The sequence below is a fragment of the Pholcus phalangioides genome, unplaced genomic scaffold (genome assembly GCF_987345545.1).
Source record: "Pholcus phalangioides strain wild (caught in Gottingen) unplaced genomic scaffold, Ppha-v1.0 ptg000007l_1, whole genome shotgun sequence".
In the NCBI taxonomy this organism is placed as follows: domain Eukaryota; kingdom Metazoa; phylum Arthropoda; class Arachnida; order Araneae; family Pholcidae; genus Pholcus; species Pholcus phalangioides.
Window position 1 is genome coordinate 19,451,995 of NW_028301600.1, and position 20,803 is coordinate 19,472,797.

Below are 20,803 nucleotides of genomic sequence, written 5' to 3' on the forward strand. Positions count from 1 at the left end.
CGGCACATCTGGCTCACGATTTTTTTTTTTTTTTACTTTATTTATTTATATTTCTTTCCCCTTTCTATCCCATTATACCTCGTATCCTTTTTGCCAATTTTTGCTTGTGCTTCATTTTTCCTTTAAATTCGGGTAGCTGCATAACTCTCCTTAGCAAAATGGAATTTTTTTTCTTTTCTTTTTTTCTTGTATCCCGAACGCGTATTAAGGTGGGCATAAACTCGGGCTATGATAAACCAAAGATATTCTTCCACCCCCCCCCCCCCCCCGTCTGTGCTATCTTTTTCTTTTTGCTTGGTGTTCATTCTTATCCCTTTCCTTACTCTACAGCACAGCCCACCATGTCTTATCCCATCTCTCTTTCTAGTGAGCGTTTTTTTTTCCCCCTTAGAAGATACAGTAGTTGGTTAGGAAAGTGCTCTTGATATTGTGAGCTTCCTTCACCGCAGCATCCTCTCTTCTACAACTTCTTCTCCGTTTTGCAAGGATCTCTAGAATTGAGGAGGAGAGAAGGTACCATCATGAGATTATTACTTTTTCAGGTCCCGTTATTCTCGTTTTATTATGGACTTGGGTTTTTGTTTCAAGAGTCTTCTTACAGCCCCTACTCTTTCTTTTTTTTTTTTTTTTTTTTTTTTTAAAAGAAAAAAATCGTAAATACTCGTATGCGTGTGTTCGCAATCTATAACCTTTCCCTTTCCTTCGAGATTCTAAATCTGGACACTTTGCACAGATTTAGAATTTTTGTTGCGACATAAGACGGGATTTGCTGCTCTTTTTTTTTTTAATGTATCATTATTACAGGGCAACTCATTAATGCGACAAAAAAAAAAATACAGTAGGAGTTTCGAATTGTACATTCATTCTTCTTAACGAAACCCCGGAACTTTTCTCCAACAACTCCCAACCCCATCTCGTCTGTTATCGCCATAAAATCTGTTGATCCGGACACTACAAATTGTCTGGGGAAAATATACTATAAAAATTTTGTATTTGTTAAATTTTTTTTCTCTTTTTTTTTGGCTCAAAGTAAAGTTTTCCGTACTTTGCCACCAAGCTGGGCTGGAAGAGATCTCGGCAACGGGATAAGTCCAGTGCAAAGTTCTGGCATTCATTCATTCAGTAGGATTTTCGACTGGGAATAAACAGTCTTGTAATTTACATCTAAGTAAGGTTCATTTGCAGAGATATGTGGAAATACAGTCCATCCCGCTTATAGCACTCCCACTTGGAACGTTTTCCATCTTGATATACGACTTATTTTCTTAGTCTCCCAACTCTATCTAATCCTCATTAAGATTTCTCGTTTGAAGTGTTTTCCCGCATAGAATGTTTTTCCATGTCAAAAAACTTTTTTTTTTCGTCATGAAATTAAATATTTACACATTTTTTTTCGAAAAACGTTATAAGCGGGATCTACTGTGGCTTAAATGACTCCAATAAGAAATGTTGTTCATATATGGATCGATCAAATTAAATTCGTTCGAGTGGATTCATTAAAACTGATGAAAGTGGTTTTCTTATGGTGTGGCAGAATTAAACACAGCTGTATACAGTGTAAGGAATCCAGAATGCACAAATTTGATTGCAAAAGACACTTGAAATGCCCGACAAATAGCAGTGCTTGTTGTTCGGAAGATACTGGTACTTCCTACATTGTCAAAGAAATTGAATATACATTTTTATTATTATCAACTTCTTTTGATGGTCCATCTGTTGGAAATAGAACTGGTTTCATCTCACACAAAAAATGAATGGACCGTCAAATGAAACCCATTCGAACGAATTTATCAAGACTGACGTGAAGCTATATGTGATAATGTAGCAGAATGAAGGAAAGTAATCGTAAACACTTGTGTTCGTTAGAGCAAGTTACTATAGGCATTTAAACAGGCATCCAACTTGTTGAACGAAAGGTAAATACCATCCATGAATATGAATTTTGGTCAGTACGCTACAATGACAGAATTGTGACAAGCTGTATAAAGACATAATGACAAAGCAAATGACTAGCATGCTTTCCCTTGGTAGTATTCTACTATAAGACAATGCTTGTTGTCACGTTACGAAAAGTGCAGAATGCTTAAGAAGCTCCTCACCATTCATCTTGGAAGCCAGTGTTTCTCAGAGTGTGTGTCGCGGCTCCTAGGGGCGTCACTGTGAGTTGGAGAAATTGATTTGTATGCCTATTTATGCTTTGAAGTGGTTCTTTTGTAAGTGTTTGTATGGAAATATCTACTAAACTATCCTGGAGAATAGCAGATGAATCATGCATTAGGTAAGGGAGCCGCGGGTAACAAATATTTGAGAATCACTGCTATAGGCCTACTCCCGATCTGTCAACCTGTGACTTTCATCCTTTCAGATCTTCGGAAAAAGCTCTGGAAACACATACGAATCAGGACGGGCATTGTCGTGCAAAAAAAATCACACCAAAGGGAAAGCATGCTGGATCGCTTTGTGGTTATGTAACTTGTCCAAATATGTTTTTACAAAATTACTTATTTTGTATTCACGAACGGTATTTGTCTTCTCATAGGAAGTTAGATGCGTGTTTCCATATCATCAAAACGAAGTGAGAATTAAAACTCATTTTCAATTTCTTTACCAATATACTATGGACACGTACCCAGTAAAAAGCCATATCTTCCGTACAAACACTGCGATCTATTGGAGCATTTGATGTGTATTTTGCAATGACATTTGCATTATTTATTCCAGCTTGTTTGGTACACTTCAAATACCTCCGTTGAATAAATAAGTAAAATTTCGGATAGCCTCCGTTATTGAGTTTTATGCCCTAGAATCCATGAGTGGACATCCTGAGCTATTTATCGATGGATAAGACGTATGTCCAGATTGAAACAACCATATAAAACGTAAAAAAAAAGTACCGAGAAAGACAAGAAAAAAAATGTATGCATCATAGAAAGAGTTTTAGCAAATGGAATTCGAATTTTTATTGCTATTTGCATATACGTTGTGGACAGTACGAGTCAATTCAAATACTTTTTTTCCCCTTTGGGCACAAAAATATCTGTATCAAGGAAAAAAAAGATTCTGGAAGAAGTTCTTGTTTTTTGGATTTTGTTGCTTTGAGAAACTCCCCAAAGAATATCCTGGGAAATAAAAGGAAAGTGTTTTCAAACAATTTCTGTTTTTGTTTTTTTCACTAGATGGTATTTTTTCCTCTCTCTATCTCTCTGCAGAATTCCTTTTATCTGCATAGATAACAATTCGTGTTTAAATAGTTGGCTGAAGTGGAGGATGTAAAAAAACAAATCCTTAAACTCTTGCTAGTACATAGTGACTTATATTTTATTCATGACACTCGTCGTGCAAACGAAAACGTTGCCATTTTACTTTAAGTTAAATCTTGCGTTAAAAACTTTTCTATTCTCTGTTTTGTTCTTTTGAGAAAAAAACCGGGAAATCACAAAGTGGCTATTTAACATGAATAAGAAAACCGAGCGTAAAAATCGCAATTATATTTTATTGAATGTCGACGTTTTTCTTTTTCCTGACATTTTTGTTTTTCCTCCTTTTTTTCATCTTTTGTTTCGATATTTTTTTTTATTTCATTTATTTGATATTTTCTAGAACTTATTTTTTGTGTGTGTATGCACAAGAACATTTCATCTTATTGTTCTGTTGAGAAGTTTAAACTGCCACATGAAAGAATTAAGTGTGAATTGCGTACGATTGAAAGATGTTTTTTCTGTGATTTTTTTTAAAAAGAATTTCAAATTGTTTACTTTTAATTTCCTATAATTGAAATTTCCTTTTTGAACTTATTTCTATGTTTCCCCCCCCCCCAACTTTTTTTTTTCATTTGACCGTACTTTATTCGCTTATATTCGCTTGATTTCCGATTCCCTCCATCCAACACCTCTGTTTTCTCACTAATAAAAATAAAATCTATCATTTTTGATATCATTCAAACCAAGATTGATTTCTTACCGTCTTAAATTTATCATTTGTTTGTTGCTTTTTTTTTTGTTTGTTTTTTTAATCAAAGAGTTAGTTTGAAATAAAGATTTGATTATATATTATATACATATGGAAGAGGGATTTTCATGAGTCTGGGCTTTATTTTTACAGAAGACTTCGTTGGTTCTATTTTTCCTATAATATACTTCGTATATTATATAAATATTCGATATGTAATATTTGTAGACGAGAGTATAACGGGGGGGGGGGGGTTTAAACGTTATTATGTGAACTTCAATATTTAATTTGTTTTCTAGAGTTTGAGAGAATAAATTTAAATATTGATTTGAGTTTTTTTTTCCCCCGATTTCTTTTATCTTTTCAATATTTTCTTCAAATATATTGTCTGCCTGTCTACATATTGAATATCGAAGGTAAATTTGTTCGGTAGCGGCCATGAATACACACTTCGAGTTAACGTGAAGTCCAAGTTTGTTATTATTTCAAGCCTATTACATTTCCCTGTCGCATTGGCGACTCTGTATTAAATAGAAAAAATTCAATTAAGGATCTTTGTGTTATTTATGGAGCTGATTTGAGTTTTGCAAGCCATGTTAATTATATTTATCTTGATAGTTTTAGAAAACTCGTTATTTATTTAAAAAGATTCACCCATGATTTCACTAATATCGACACATTTTTTATTTTATTTAACTCTCTTATTAGATGTAAATTGGAATATGTTACTGGTTTTTTTTTTTGAAATCCGTTTTATAATAATCATATCAATCAAATTAAAAGTGTCCAAAACCGATTTCTGTGATTTCATAAATACTCGGGTATTTATTGTAGATCCTTGTCAGCCACACACCTTCAAAATTTCTTTAGAATCAATAGCTTATAGAGCAGTGGTTCTCAAAGTGTTGGTCGCAACCCCTGGAGGGTCACAGTAATAAACTAGGGGGTCGCGAGAAATTTTCCAAAATTAGAACGTCCAAATAGGAAATTTATTTTTCGCATAGTAAGTAAAAATATGTCAAAACTAAAAAACGTCTCAACTCAGCTAAATAGCTACATACCATTTTGCATGCAAGGCCACAATTAGGGGCAAGCAGGCGGGTCTGGTACCCTGGGCACTCGACCAGAAGGGGTGCCGAATTCATCCTTTAACTGCCTCTTCTACATGCAAAGGGCGCCAAAATTCCGGCTCACCCCGGGTGACAAAGTATCTAGTTGCGGCCCAGCATATAGTGTAATTTTGTCAAATTCTACATGTACAATAATCAGTATAGATCAAGTTAATATTTTTAGGAGATCCAGAAAGAATCAACCGATTTTAAAATATTTAAAAAAATTAAAAACACAGAACGATGAGTAGTTTTTGAATGTATAAGGAAATTGTCTACATTTTATATTATGAACAATTAATTACCCTAGTGTCTCTCTCTCGTTTAAGAAGCTCTATTGATGAAAAAATGAAGTCATTGAAAATTTTGGGACGGCTTAAAAATATCGGGAAGAGGGAAGGTGGCGGTTACAATTATTATGGGGAGCACGCCGGGTACTCGCTGTAGTAGATTGCAGCATGGGCAAATGAATGGAGCATGACGTTTAGCGTAGATAAGTGCATGGTCGCTCATTTTTGTTCGAACAACCCACGGTTCTCTTACGAGTTGAATGGTGTCACTATCCCGGATGCAACTAGAGTCACCGATTTGGGAATTCTCATTGACGAGCGACTTAAGTTTTCTGAACATTGTTCAGCGGTTGTCAAAAAAGCGAATAGAATGCTTGGTCTCATTTTCAAAAAGGTCTCTTCGCGTTCTCCTAAAGTCATTCTTCCGCTTTTTCGAGGCTTAGTTCGTCCTGGACTGGAGTATGCTGTAAGGTTTTGGAGACCATACCTACAGAGGGACATAGACTTGGTTGAAGGGGTGCAGAGAAGAGCTACGCGTGTCCTTATTGGCACACAGGGCTTGAGTTATGAAGAAAGACTTCATTTTTTGAATATGTTTACATTGGATGAACGCAGGTGTCGAGGAGATATGATCGAAGTGTTCAAAATTTTCAATGGGATGGATAGGATGGACCATGAACTTTTAGTACACCGCCAATCGACTGCTTTTACAAGGGGACACCAGTATCGATTGGTGAGGGACAATGCAAGGTTATGGTGTCGCAGGGAATTTTTCTCCAATAGGGTTGTTAATAAATGGAATAGCTTACCCCCGGAGGTAGTAAATTGTAACACAATTGACACGTTTAAAAAGAAATACGATAAACATGTTGGGGTAAATCGAGAAGCTATCCATTCTTAGAATAAGACAACCATAAGTATTCTTTATGGGCATTGTATAATATTTTATCATGTGTATATATTGTTTGTAATTTGTGTTAATTGCATTTTTAATTGGGTTGCTGTATTTTTGAAACATATGACAACCATATTTTTATGGGCATCTTTTTATCAGCCACCTCGTTGGGCATTTTGCCTGTTGTGGCGTTGTATTTGTATTTGTATTTGTATTTGTATTAGTAGAAAATATTCCTGTAGTTGAAAAATAATTTTGGATAATAAAGCAAGAGTGGCTGTGCCACAGCCATGAAAAAATGTTCTGAATATTCAAATAATATAAATAAACTAAAATTATTCATTTTACAAAAAAAAAAAAAAAAACCTCGAAAATATTCATGCATTGGGCTCTGCGTTTGGTAATGGTGATCCTGAGATTGGTTACCCACTCTGCATCATATTCTGGCGCCCCAGATAAGCATTCATAACTTGCGGATCTGTCGGCGACGCACTCCGCAATATTCAAAGATAAAATACGCGTGGGTAGTTTGAAATTTCATAATAAAACAGTTCTGCTAACTAAATATCGAAAAATAATTTGATTTCATTCACCACTGGTTACGGAAATTAAATCACATTTATTTACAAACAAAATCAAAAATGTCCAAGAAAACGGGACATGTGGTCATCGTATGTAAGGGATCGCCTACAAAATTCTTATGAAAAGGGGATCACACTTTAAAATGTTTGGGAACCACTGGCTTAGAGCAAAGGCATGATTTCTTTCTTATGACAATGTTTTTTCATAAATTATTGATCAATAGAATCGATTTTGCGCTGTAGCTTTCCAAAATTAATTTTCGTGTACCTCAATATAGAACACGTTCATCAAGTATTTTTGCATTGAGGTATTTTTCTACCAATATAGGTCATCATTGCGCAATTGAAAAATTCAGTGATTTGCAATAGTTTATCTGAATCCATTGACCCTTTTGAGCTTCTATAAATATTACAGATCTGATGTTACAATACAATTGTTATATGTAGGTGAAAAGAACACATAATACCAAAAGCACGAGAGAGAAAACAAACAAAAACTATGCATATAGTGTATTTACATAAAATTACTGGGGAATGAAATCAGAGAGAAAAAGTATCATTAAAAGCAAAAATACAAACAAACCACATATAATATACAAATAAAAGGTTGTGGCCTTGTATTTGTACATTATGCGTGGTTTGTTTGTATTTTTTCTTTTAATGATATTTTTTCTGTCCGATTTTATTCCCTAATAATTTTATATAAATACACTATATGCATAGTTTTTGTTTGTTTTCTCTCTCGTGCTTTTGGTATTATATGTTTTTTTAACAACAGTAATTGGGGTTCCTGTAGTTGTGAATACTCCAATAAATTTATGAACGATCTCTTATCATTCTTGAATTAACTGCTGATGTTCACAAAATAATAATAATAATAGTAATGTATAGCATAGAAGGTCTAAATTCCGCAAAATAAGTTATTTACTGAATTTCCTGGCAGCTTTCTGTGAAATATTTGCGTTTCTTTCGTATGATGTTCCAATGCGGGTATTATTATGTTTCATCAATGATATTTCTTATAGGTTACTATGCCACCTTTACAAACATGGGGAAATATTCCACCCTTGATTCCGATGTCAGCGAGTCCTTTGACCCAGACGCGATTGACAACGTGTGGACCAAGCCCAGTTATTGGACACCGCAGTCCGACTCCAGGTTCTGCCGAGTCTTTAGCTGATGCCGACACTCCACTAAATTTGAGTAAACCAAAAACTGCCGGAAGTAATACTAGCAGGTAAATTTCACTCCATCAACAAACACCTTGTAAAACATATCGTCCCCCTCATGCGAGAAGCACGAATGTGCAATATCCTTGAAAAAAAAAAGAACGTTGGAAATGACGTTTGAATGTTTACTCTACCCTTGTTGCTCTGTGGAAGTTATTTTCCTTATTGTATGTTTTGTAACACGTATTTCAACAGAGATACGCATGTTTCAGGCGCAACTTAGATTGCAAAATAAGGTATCCAGCGAGCTGATATAAAAAAACAAGGAGAAATTTGCACATTCGTGTGTCTGGCATGCGGGGGACGATATCTCGTTTTGATACGATTCTCATTGTGTAATCTGTTTGTCGTTTCAGTGCCAGTTGTAGTCCAACACCTCAGGGGATTGCTAAGCACGACTTTCACGATGGTGGTGCGTCTTCTGGTCACACATCATCATCTACATCCCCCGTCACATCACATAACGCTTTGTCTCTCGCTGCGGCTGCTGCCGCCGCTGCTGCCTGCTCAGCTAGCACCTCTACGGGCCTACTAGCGGGTCATGGTCCACCATCTTACCCGGTAAGAATGAACCTAATGAAGCCCATCCACTCCAAGGAAATGAACACAATTTCGTTTGAATTAAATTCTACACTGGATCATCATTATTTTAAACCGTTTCCTTTAAAAATCTAGATTTCAACTGTTCATATTTTCTAATGCAGCAATAAAAGTCCGTTATAAAGAGTACGGTTTGCGACGAGGATCTTGCTATAACGAGTGATTTGCAAGTGATTGTCAAATAGCTAATATAAAAGATACAAAAAAATATATCGGTTATAGCGAGTTGAAAAAATTAGGAAACTAACTGTAACGTCATAAGTTAGTTTCAACTCCAAAAAAAATGCTAGTTTTGCCTTCTCTCTTTAAGAATTACACGTGATTAATCTTATCATTGCACATGCTCTTCGTAAACATCAGTCTGAGGTACTTCTAACAAAGAATGGGAACTGAAAAGTCATATTTATTTAACCCCCTTTTCCTATTTTTGGGTTTTCTCACTATAAACAGGGTGACAATTTGTTCTACTTTTGTCTCCCACTAACACCACGGGACCAATTTCCGGTTTAAAGTTGCTTCCGAATGACTGAAAAAATCGCGCTAAACAACTTTCCAATTAGCGGGAAAATGTTGGCGAGTCTATACAGGAATGGAAATGAGGAGTAAAATAAATGGGGCTTTTAATTTTGGTTGTTTTAGTTGTTTAAATGGAGCTTTTCAGTTAGTCGACTAAATCGCTTTGATAATACGAAATTCTATGCAAAAATGTCAGAAAATCAACTGCTGCGAGACCAAAAAAACGTCTAAAAGACGTTTCGATGCAGATAAAGTATCAATTTTCTACTATTTCATAAACTGACAGAGCGAAAAATAGAAATCGCTTTTAACGAGAAGTCCGTTGTAACAACAATTTTCCTCGTGATTGTAAACTGTCGTTCGGTTTTCTATAACGGACTTCTACTGTACGTGCACCATACAAGAGATTGATATCTGTCTTCTAAATGCATCATGAGATTTTTATTTCACCTTGCTTTTCTCCGCATGTCGCGAATAGACCAGACTCTAACACTCAAAAAGCTGGTGCTCCCCCCTGATTTTTATGGCATGCCGGCTAATGCGAGAAATACGTAATACTTCATACACAGAATTTGATTGCATCTGAAGAATAAATTTTTGTCTAAACAGGACTTGTGAAAACGTCAACCTCGGTTACAACAACAAAATTTCGCTGATTCGTCAATGCCGTTATAACCGAGTTTTACTGTACTTAATTCTAAATTACTATGTAAGTTGTTGTGTATGGTTTTTTTGCATATTCTTTACCCTATAAAGCTGCTTAATTTCCTTCTATGTTCTAAAGCATTTGCCATGGAGGCTTTTACGAAAAAACTTCCGTAAACACAGCAACTTGTTACAACCCACGTTCTACTAATAGCTTAAAAAAGCGTATCTCAAGTGGAAGAGAAGTGGAGATCCTCTCCTCGCCCAAGTATTATCCGTTTAGTAAGAAAAAACATCATCCTACGTAAAAGCATGTTCTGCTTGCCGAAACAGCTAGCACCATCTGTAGGCAACTTTCCAAGTTAATAATGTTGCTCTTTCGCCTATATTGATGGCAGATTTTTCTGAAAAGCGTGATTAATTGCAACACTTGTCGTTCCACTTTTTCCTAATATTTTCTTTTCACACATTTTTTTTTTTCTATAGTTTTTTTTTAACCTCTATAACTATTCAAAAACCAGGTAGATGATACTCAGCCCTGACATGGAGAAAACAGGGGGGGGGGGGGGGAAGAGAGAGACTGAAAGTTGCTGATCGTCCCGGATATACGGGACTCAATCGTGTACGCAGGAGAGAGAGAAGCTGCATTGCATTGTTTTTCAACAATTATTGGGGGGCGCAGGGCCGTAGTGTGCCTTTTCGGGGCCCCGGGGCAGATTTTTACTTGGGGCGTCTCTTGGAAGGCTTATTATTAGGCAAAACAAATGTAAACTTCTGTGGGGGCCCCGGCTGCCCCAGCCTAGTTACGGCCGTGGGGGGATGCTTAGTCCCCTTACAAAATTTATTGGAGACTCAAATGGCCTCAGCCCTTAGTTTCTGGCACCTATGCTATCGGTTACAGCTATAAATATATATGCAAGAAATTTCTATTTTCGCGGCTAACATTACCAGGATCGCAACTAGGAAGGAGCAACAGGGTCTGGTGTCCTGGGCGCTGGAACCGAAGTGGCACGCAATTCACCCTTTTACTATTCTTCCAACAATACAAGACGGTGTCAAAATGCGTGCTTGCTCCGGGTAATCAAGTATCTGGTTGCAGCCCTGTACATTAAAAACGAAGCAGCTTGTTTCTTAAGAGACGCGAGCCAGGGCTGGAGTTCAGCAGGTGCGAAAGGTGCGATCGCAAAGGGCCGTAAAACTCAATTTTATTAAATTGATTACGTATTACCTTCAACTATAACTGCTTTAAAAAGAAAGAACTTATACTGAAGTTCTGTCGATCTATTGACAAAAAATATGTCGATTTATTAGCAGACATACATAAGCTTCTGATAGTGAATGTGTCCTCCTCCACATCACCCTTGAATGGGACCTTGATTTTTGACAGGACCATAAACTAAGATTTTTTACTGGCTCCTTATATTTATTTTCAGGAAAATTTATAATTTCAAATATTAAAAAAATATATGACCAATTCCTAAGGCTCTCTCCCAGAGTCCTGTCAGCATTTCCCATGGGGGGGGGGGGGGGGGGGGGGGGAAGGGGGGCTGGAGGGGGGGGGGGTCTTAACAGCATCATGAGATTTTACGAAAATAGATTCTCTGGACACGTCTCCTTGTCAGAGTTGAGGTGACAGCTATCACAATTCAAAATACTTTTTCATGTATTTGACATTGTATTTTTTGTTTTTGTTTTGCATATGTTTCTTTAACATGAGACTCTCTAACAACCTGAACTACCCAATGGGCCTATGCCCCCCCCCCCCCCCATACCTAAGATGAGAAAACATGAGGGAAGTGATTCTTGTTTCTATCACTGACCGAGACAAGGCCGCGGGTAGTGATAGAAACAAGAATAGACTCACGTGAGGCACAAGCGTGCATTTTGGTGCTCCCACCCGTTCAGTAATTTTTCAGAAGCGGGCAAATAAGGGCAAAGAAAGAATTTGGGTTTTCATTTGTCTAGGACCTGTAGCACCAGAACCCCTTTCGCTTCCTTAGTTTCTACCCTGGGAATCCCGGGGTAGGTATTTTGGCCTGAGCAAGGTTCACCTCTATGTTGGACATTTGAGATTAATTTAAAAAATCAACCCAAAATTAAGGAAAATATAATGGCTCATCAATACGAACGGTTATGTTATGAACGGAAAAAGTTATCTGGCATAATTAAGAACAGTGAAACAATCTTGGACCAAAAAAAAACGGGACGGCTACTTTGAAAGCGGGATGCGGTATACGTTATTTTGGATAACAATGTTGTGCGGCTATAGACGAATAAAAAAAATCACGTTGATCCCAAGGTTCCCAGGCCCTGTCAGCTTTCCACTAGGGTCGTATATGAGGTTTTCCACCCGGGCGGCAGGTGAGCTTGAGCCGCCCCTGTGGCCAAGGGAAATAGGGTTCCAGCCCTGTTGAAATTCGGTCTTTGGTGTGTCTTAAGCGGCACGTATCGAGTATCAGAAATAAACTTAAATCGCTCATAGAATAAAACTCAGATCTAATTTGTATAATAAATAGATCCCGTGGGGAAGTTCAGGCAAAATGCCATAAATGTCTTTTTGTGCTTATTTTCAAACTTTTTTGGTAAAAATGCCTTTTTTGACATTTTCGTGCCATAAATGAGTATTTTAACATATCTTTAATTCTATTAGTGAACTTCAGAGGCCATAATCTGTAAAACTTGAGCATTGATAACTTCAAAAGAATTGGTCTTTTTGAAATTTTCCAACTGTCTCAGTATTAATTATCATCAGAAAGCCCCCTTCCCTTTCCACATCCATTTAGACGCAAACAAGTGATCTGAGAGATTGGTGTCACCATGCATTAACTTTGCTTTTACCTGATGGCGTTAGACGTGAATGAATTTGTTTCAAATGAACGCAGCCCGTGTTAGAGAAGCAGAGAAAATTAGAAATTTTTGTTTCTCTACATGCTTCACATAATGTTTAGCTCAGGCATTGGACTTCGTTGTATAGCGAACCGATGATTATCCGAAGAGGTCATGGATTGAAGTCATGGCTGACACAAGTAGGGGGGGGGGGGGTAGGAGCAGACACACAGGGCTCTGGGCCCCCATGTTGTTTTGATTTTCTTTTTCACCGTAAATGCACTACAAACAACCATGGCTATTTAGTAAACATGCATATTTAGTATTCGATTAAATTGACCAGAGTCGCTCTAAGAGGTGTGTGACAGATGCGGCCACACAGGGTCCCGCGCTTGAAGGGGTCCCGCATAAGTGGCAATATAAAAACAAAAAGTTAATTTTTTCACAAAAATAGAATAAGGTAGCCATGTTTCCACTATAGAAATGATAACGATTATTCCAAATAATACAACAAATAAACGAGACTTATTTGCAACTCCAGGTAGCCCCACAGATAATTTTCTCTACCGGCTTTGCGTCTTTCTGTAATGGTGGCTCTGGAATTGGCCTAATCCTAAGGGTCTACTAACATTTTATTTTCGGCTTGAAATCAATTTAACTAGAATAATATAATGCAGTTATTATAGACTATAATTAAAACAATAGATGGATTAAGTGCAACCAATTTTTCAGGTAGTTTTTGGACCCTTAATACCTTTTTGTTTTAAGTTATTTTTTCTTACTTCCAAAAATTATAAATGCCTTTTTTAGTGCCCATTTTAGGCATTTTTATTGCCTTTTTGCCTGCCTATTTTGCCCATTTTTAGTGCCTAAATTTCCGGGCTCTAATAATAAAAGAACAAAAAACTCAAGGTCTACATAGTAATGCATGAAATACACAGGAAATGATGGGGGGGGGGGGGAGAAAGATCATTGCAATTTAAAATGTGATTTATATACAGTACATAGATTTTAATGCGATTGATATTTTATTTTCAGATGGCACCTTCATTCCTGACAAACCCCTATGGAGTTTTGCCTCCCCATCTGAGAGGTGCAGGTCACCTCGGTGGCTTGGTTGCTCATCCGGGTGCTCTTCCCATGAGTATGTATCATTCACTCACTCATTCGATTGTTCCGTGTGTGTTCGCTTTTCATTTTCAACTGATAAAATGTCTGCTTAGTAATTTTATAGTAGGAGAGAGAGAAATGACATCTTCTTTTCTTTGTAGGCAACCTGATGTCAGCTAGCTTAGGTGTCAAAGATGGGCTTCACGGATCCATGGGTCCAGCACCACCAACTTCTCTGGGAACAGAAAAGCAGTTCCCTTTGCATTTGTATCTTCCTCAAGCTCCCGTGACTGCAGCAAACAATTTGCCAGCTCCTCCACCTTCGAGCCGAAAAGGAAGCAGTGAATCTGCGCTAAGTGATTCTGACAAGAAAGGTGAAACAATCATTGCTTGTCAAAGTACGTGTCTTTCGATTATTAGTGCTGGACAAAAATCAAATTTCAAGAAACGCGTGTACCCTGCTCTCATTTCCTTGAATATCAGAATTTCGAGCAGAGGTACTAGTGAAAACTTTAGTCGAAATGACCTTGCCTGTAGTCGTTGTCAATTTTCTTGGATCCGCACTGCAACTCAGTAGTGAATTTTTGTTATCATTAGTCAAATGTGGCATTCTTTATTGCTATAAAAATTTTGATTCGGGAAAAAAAAAAGAAGAGGTTCATCGCGAAGAGCCGCGTTACGTTTCCCAGAGATTTAACGATTCGACATTTTTTTGTTCTTAGCCATCGCGTATTTAAACGTAGACGCCTTTTTAAAATGTGTTGTACACATAACTTTCGCGCAATTATCATCCTCCTTACGTAAGGGTACGAACATAGTACACGCTGGTTTCCGATCCTGCAAGTCGGCATCGTTACGGATGGATTTAAAAAGATGAAATTCAAGTTTTTACCATTCCGTAACGACGCCGACTTGCAGACTCGGGAACCAGCCTGCACTATGTTCGTACCCTAAAGCAACAAAACTACTACTGGAAACCTCAGGGTTGCTCATATTTGTGCAAAGAGTGTAACGTCATTATTTATCGCTACACACAGCTGTTTCCTATGCCGTTTTTTTTTCAACGATTAGACGTCACTCAAATCAAACAACTAGTTTTGCCACCCTAAGATGGAGAGCGATGAGTCCGCTCGGTATTTTAAAGTCTCCTTATCCTATGCGAACGAGATATTTATCGATCACACATTTTTCACTTCGATATCACATACCCTCGGTATGTGAGAGAACTCCTTCTAATTATTTTTTTTTCGTTTTTTCGAATAGGTAAACTGCTCGGTGCCAAAATCATACGCCAAGCAAAGAAGGACAGTGATGGCAAACCTCATATCAAAAGACCAATGAACGCTTTCATGGTATGGGCAAAAGATGAGAGGCGAAAAATATTAAAAGCTTGTCCTGACATGCATAACTCAAACATTTCAAAAATACTAGGTAATTACTATTCAACTTATTATTTAAATTTAAAAAAACTAATCTAAAAATTGCTGATGAGAAAAATATGAAATTCTTGGTTTAACTGGCTAAACTGTATTTTCAAACACTGTATCAGATACATATCGATAAGTCGTATGATATCGGTAAGTCATGTGATATCGGTAAGTCATGTGATATCGATCATATATCTCTCATTTTTTCAAGTTTTAGGCATAATTTTTTCAATATATTTATGATTTTTTTTATGGTTGCTTGCCATTATTCGCTTTGTGAATACGTTTTTTTCTTTTTGTTTTTTTTAAAGGAGCTCGTTGGAAAGCGATGACCAACACAGAAAAGCAGCCATATTACGAAGAGCAATCTCGTCTCAGCAAACTTCACATGGAAAAGCACCCTGACTATAGGTACCGGCCACGGCCCAAACGAACTTGCATAGTCGACGGAAAGAAATTGCGCATATCGGAATACAAACAAATGATGAAAGTCCGTAGACAGGAGATGCGAAACTTATGGTACGATTTTTATTGTATGAATTTTTAGAAATCTCGATATCCAATAAAGTGAAAAGATGGAATCGATTCGTAATCCCTTGTTTTTTTTCCTCGTAATATCTAAGAATGATGGCCGAAATGTCGGGCATTCAAAGCCGGATCCACACACCAGCAGCGCTACGCAGCTTCAACCCGTGGAAAACCCGGTTTTCAGGTGTGGCTAATGCAACCAGGGCTAATTTAATAGTCGATTTTGTGTAGCCACCCCTTCCGAAACCGGTTTTTCGCAGCTCAGAATCGTGTAGCAAGGCAGGTCTGAACCCGGCTTGTTTTGTGCATCCTAAGTATTCCATGTTCTTTTTTACTTACATTTCTTCTATCATATTTTTTCGTTCCAGGTATCGTGAAGGAGGACTCGCTCTACTTGATTCTCCTACATTAGTTAACCCAACCTCCATGGCTCCACTTCTGTCAGCGACCAGTGCACCAAACCCCGTTACCTCCAGCACACTTTTGAGTACCCTGAGTTCTCGAATGTGCTCGTCATCAGCAAACAACGGTATGCTCGACGTTGGACCCTCGTCTTCAGGCCTACAATCAACTGTGATGAGTGCTTCCAGCGCATCTGCAATAGGTCACGGCCAGCTTCCATTAGATACCAAATTGTCACCTGTGTCAGAAGCATCTTCAATGGAGACATCAACTTGAAGATGGGAACTTTGATTCGTCTCAAAAATTTATACCCATTCCGGTACAGCATGGAAGCCCAAGTTTGCTTTACTTACTGTTCGATACTGTCAAATTTCATTATGGTAGCTCTAAAGTCATATCACTCACTAAAAGTGGAGCACTAAACAATACGAAAATTCGAGAAAATGGTGGTGAAACCAAAAAATAAAACAAACAAAAACCACACAATGGCACTCTTCGGGAGAAAAAAAATTAATGAAATAATAAAACTGTTGTGTCGCGTTTGTTCAAGCTAATGCAATGTAGATGACCATCGCTGTTGCTCTATTCTACTGAGGAGTGTTATTGCTGATATGAATCAAATGGACATCCGTGTCTTTAAGTGGTTAGTGTTCGTATATAAGTCACACTGATCTCCGTATGATCTCCGTGTGATCTCCGTATAATAATTATAATCAACTGTGCAAAATGTTTTGCTGTTTCTTTCAATTATCAACATCACTATTAGTTTGGAATTTTTGCAGTAGTGAACGCAACGGTGTATAGATGTCGTCATAATGTTTGGGCAAAAAAAATAAAACCAAGAGAGAGAAAGAAAGATATTTTTGTTACTTGCTCAATATTATTTACCTCTAGTCTGTGATTCAACGTTTTATTTTTTGCTTTTCCAGAGTTCAGATCGACAAAACTTAGGTGGCTATCAAATGAAAGAATATTAAAAACGGTTGAGAAGATTTTTATATTACAAAATTTAATGTTTTGTTTTCGTCTTTCTGTTGTAATTATGCTCTTCATTTTTGTTTCTTACTACGAAAAAGAAAGAAGCCAGTATGTATCTACTATGATCTAGTAGGTTTATGATCATATTGTCTGTGACTTTTCTGCTGTGCACAATAATTCTTGTTGGAAGCACGAATTTTTGCTCCCAATTAAAAAAAACAGCTTCTCTTATTTTAAAATAATGTTAATATTGTGATTGGATTTTTTATATGTTGGAGATCCAACAACAGTAATGAAAACATCCATAGAAATATCAAAGAAAAACCAAGTGATGGTACTTTTTTTTTAAATGTAATTGTTTACCCGGAATGTGAAAAAAGTTGTATATAAATATAAATACGAAATATATATATATATATATACATGCACGCATGTGTGTACTTGTAAAAATGTTCATCATATAGTTGATTAGCTTTAAACTGTGTTCATACAGCATATTCTGAGTCGTGAGAACAAAGCTGTGCAAAAAAAAATATACAGTACTTTTTTTGTGTGTTTGTTTTTGGGAGAATCGACAAAACCATCTTTTGAATACTTGGTTTAAAGGGTTTTATACCTTTAACATGGTGGAAAACTATACTCTAGTAGAAATATCATTAAAAATACTACTTAACCATTGATTTATTTCAAACTTTTTACACATATTTTTGATTGCATGCTATCCCATGTCAGTATAAAGTTTTACATACCATCAACCCCTTCGGTTTACAAACTTAATTTGTTCGTGAACGGAATTGGTCGTAAACCGAAATAATTTTTCCCATATTAATCAATGTAAAATTAGTTAATCCATTCTGGGACTCCGAAGACTTCCAGTGTGACCTACCATGTAGGATGATAAAATAATGTTTCCAGAAGTTACTGACTGTTAGATCAATGTCAGATATTAGACTATTGCAAAACATCTTTGAAAAAATTCTTCAGAGCTTTATAAAGTTTGTAATGATCTGCTGATCCATGAGCAAGATAAGAAGAGCGTGTTTGGTAGTAAAAGCTGCACTCTGATGAAATTCTTTAACCGAATTCTGTCGGGGGGGGGGGGGAACAGAGTAATCTCAGACTTCTGAAATATGCTTCCTTCCAGATTTAGATCGTTTTGCGTGTTTGTAAACCAAGATTAGTTTGTAAACCAAATCATTTTTTTGTTCATGAACCGAATTGTTCGCATACCGAGCGGTTCGTAAACCGAGGTTGACTGTATCTCTAATGCTTAATTTCTTTTCAAATTTTCAAAATAATGCATTAAAAACAGCTTACGTGCATGATAAAATAGCATTACATCAATGTAATTGAATAAAAATTGATTCAAAATAAAGGAAACTTTGTTTTTTTCATGAAATATATGAAGCAAAAGAATGAGATTTCACGAACTGAACAGTGTTCTTTATTCAATTACATTGATATTTTACCATGCGCTCAAGCTGTTTTTAATACTTTTTTTTGAAAATTTGCAAAAAGTTAAATATTAGAGATATATAAAACTTTATGCTGACATAAGATAGTATATATATATAATCAAAAATGTGTATAAAAATTTTGAAGTAAATCAATAGTTAAGTATTATTTTTAAGTACTTGTATATTTCTACTAGAACATAGTTTTTCACTATGTTAAAAGGTATGAGACCCCTTAATTTTCAGTGTGCAATGATAGACATTTTTCTGTCCCTTTGTTCTGTTTTTCATTAATGAAAAAAAAAAAAATTGACCATTCGTAACTGAGCTTGTGATCTTTTAGATAGTGTAGTTAATTGCATGTGTTGTATTTATAGTCTTTTCCGTTTAGATGCATTTGCTTCTTTTTTTTTTAAGGAATTTTTTTTTTTTTTTTTGTTTCTTGCATTTGTATACGGTATATATATATAAATACATGTTTTGTAATATGTCTTTTATTTTGCGTGTTCGGCGTATATCAATGACTTCTTGCTTTCCAACCACCCGATTAAGAATATCATCAAATTGGAGGCGGGTGGCTGACCAAAAAAGAAATATTTAAAAATATATATACATTATATAAACATCGTTATGTTGTTCCGTACCATTTTAGTTGCCAACTGCTATTTCCATTAACAGTTAAGGCAACTAATTATTATTATTCCAACTTCGGCTGTAGCTAACGCAGCAGTTTGTTATAGAGCTTTTGTTCTTTTTTTTTTTTTTATATGTTTCTGTGTGAAAAAAAAAAATGTATTTAAATATATGCATATATCTGAAAAATTTCGAGTGAACTTCTGCCTGGTTTCTACATAATGTTCTCTTTTTTTTTTTTTTTTTTTGTTAATTTTATAATTTATCGGTGTTTCCATTGAAATTGAAATAGGTGTTAAATTATTTTTTTGTGTCTTTATCTATATTTTAGATGACATGACAAAAGTGCCACAATTTCTATTATCCATAAAAGATACGTTTTTTAGGTTTTTTTTTTTCTCTCTTCAGTTTTTTTTCAATATGCAAATTAACAAATCAAATTTTTTTCTATTAATCAGATTGAAAATTGATTAGTACATAAATATGAAAATAAATTGAAAATTTATATTTTATGTACAGTGTGTCCCACAAATTCGTAAATAGTTTAAAATTTCATAAATATATATTGAAGGAATTGGCATATTTGAATGAGATTTGTGGGTAAGTTATTCTCCCAAAGGGTGTTTGTTTGTCTGTGGGAAAGTTCAAACTTTTGTCGACAGATGGCGCTGCACGAAAGCAGATAGTTAGAAATATGAAATCAAAGTCTTAACAGCTAATTTCTGAATTTTACTGTTACTGGCAGGTGCGTAGCCAGAAATTTTGTTCGGGGGTGGACCACTTTCATTTCGAGGGGGACCAAAGTGATAGAGAAAGAACAATAGATTTTACCATCTTTTCCCCTTTTTTCGGCCATTTTCTCACATTTCGGGGGGACCAGACCCCCAAGTCCCCCCCGCTATGCCCTTGGTTACTGGCACTTACATAAGGTTTTCATTGTGACGATGAAATTGGCAGATAAAGCACTATTGGTCAAGTTGTTTTACCTCAGCCACGAATCGCCGGCTGAAGGTTTAGGCCGCTCATCCTCTGGAAACGACAATATGCGGCAAGCTACGTGAGCGGCAACAGCCGACATTAAGTCCGACGACAAAGGACGTCGGACGTCGTCCACTGAAAGCGACCTCTACACACCACTCAGTTCGCGACTGCACTCCCTGTAGATGAGTGCGTTCGTTAAATAATTTTGAAAAAATATAGAAAAACTAAAATTTTTTTGAGAAAATTTATTAATTAAATTTATTTATTAAAATTTATTAATTAAATTTATTTATTAAAATTTATTAATTAAATTTATTTATTAAAATTTATTAATTAAATTTATTTATTAAAATCCATACTTAATGAGACATCTGACACAAACCAGGGTCGTCTTAAAAGCGTATGGGCCCCCGGGCAAAGCGATTTTTCTGAGGCCTCCCTACGACGGGGCTACTTGTGCCTTTCAATTTACGTGCTTACACTCGAAAATTTTAACCAGATCTCATTTTCATGAGACCCCTTTGCACTTGAGGCCCCCAGGCCGTACCCGGGTGAGCCCATGCATTAAGATGGCACTGACACCGACTCGGAGAAGGCGTTCTTGCTGTAAATAAATGAATAATAATATTTGATCGATTAAATATTTGCCAT

At 36.3% G+C, this 20,803-nt stretch overlaps 1 protein-coding gene across 2 annotated transcripts in view; it reads left to right on the forward strand.

Annotated features, from left to right (window-relative positions):
• The window catches only part of LOC149085027 (uncharacterized), a 251,583-nt gene extending 232,207 nt beyond the window's left edge, over positions 1-19,376 (forward strand). For both annotated transcript variants that reach the window (XM_089232784.1, XM_089232785.1), the window contains exons 6-12: positions 7,849-8,060; positions 8,409-8,613; positions 13,678-13,783; positions 13,911-14,147; positions 15,013-15,180; positions 15,488-15,695; positions 16,073-19,376. In XM_089232784.1, the coding sequence (XP_089088910.1) occupies positions 7,849-8,060; positions 8,409-8,613; positions 13,678-13,783; positions 13,911-14,147; positions 15,013-15,180; positions 15,488-15,695; positions 16,073-16,382 (1,446 nt within the window). In that variant the 3' untranslated portion in view covers positions 16,383-19,376. The remainder of the gene's footprint in view (positions 1-7,848; positions 8,061-8,408; positions 8,614-13,677; positions 13,784-13,910; positions 14,148-15,012; positions 15,181-15,487; positions 15,696-16,072) is intronic.
• The last annotated feature ends 1,427 nt before the right edge of the window (positions 19,377-20,803 follow it).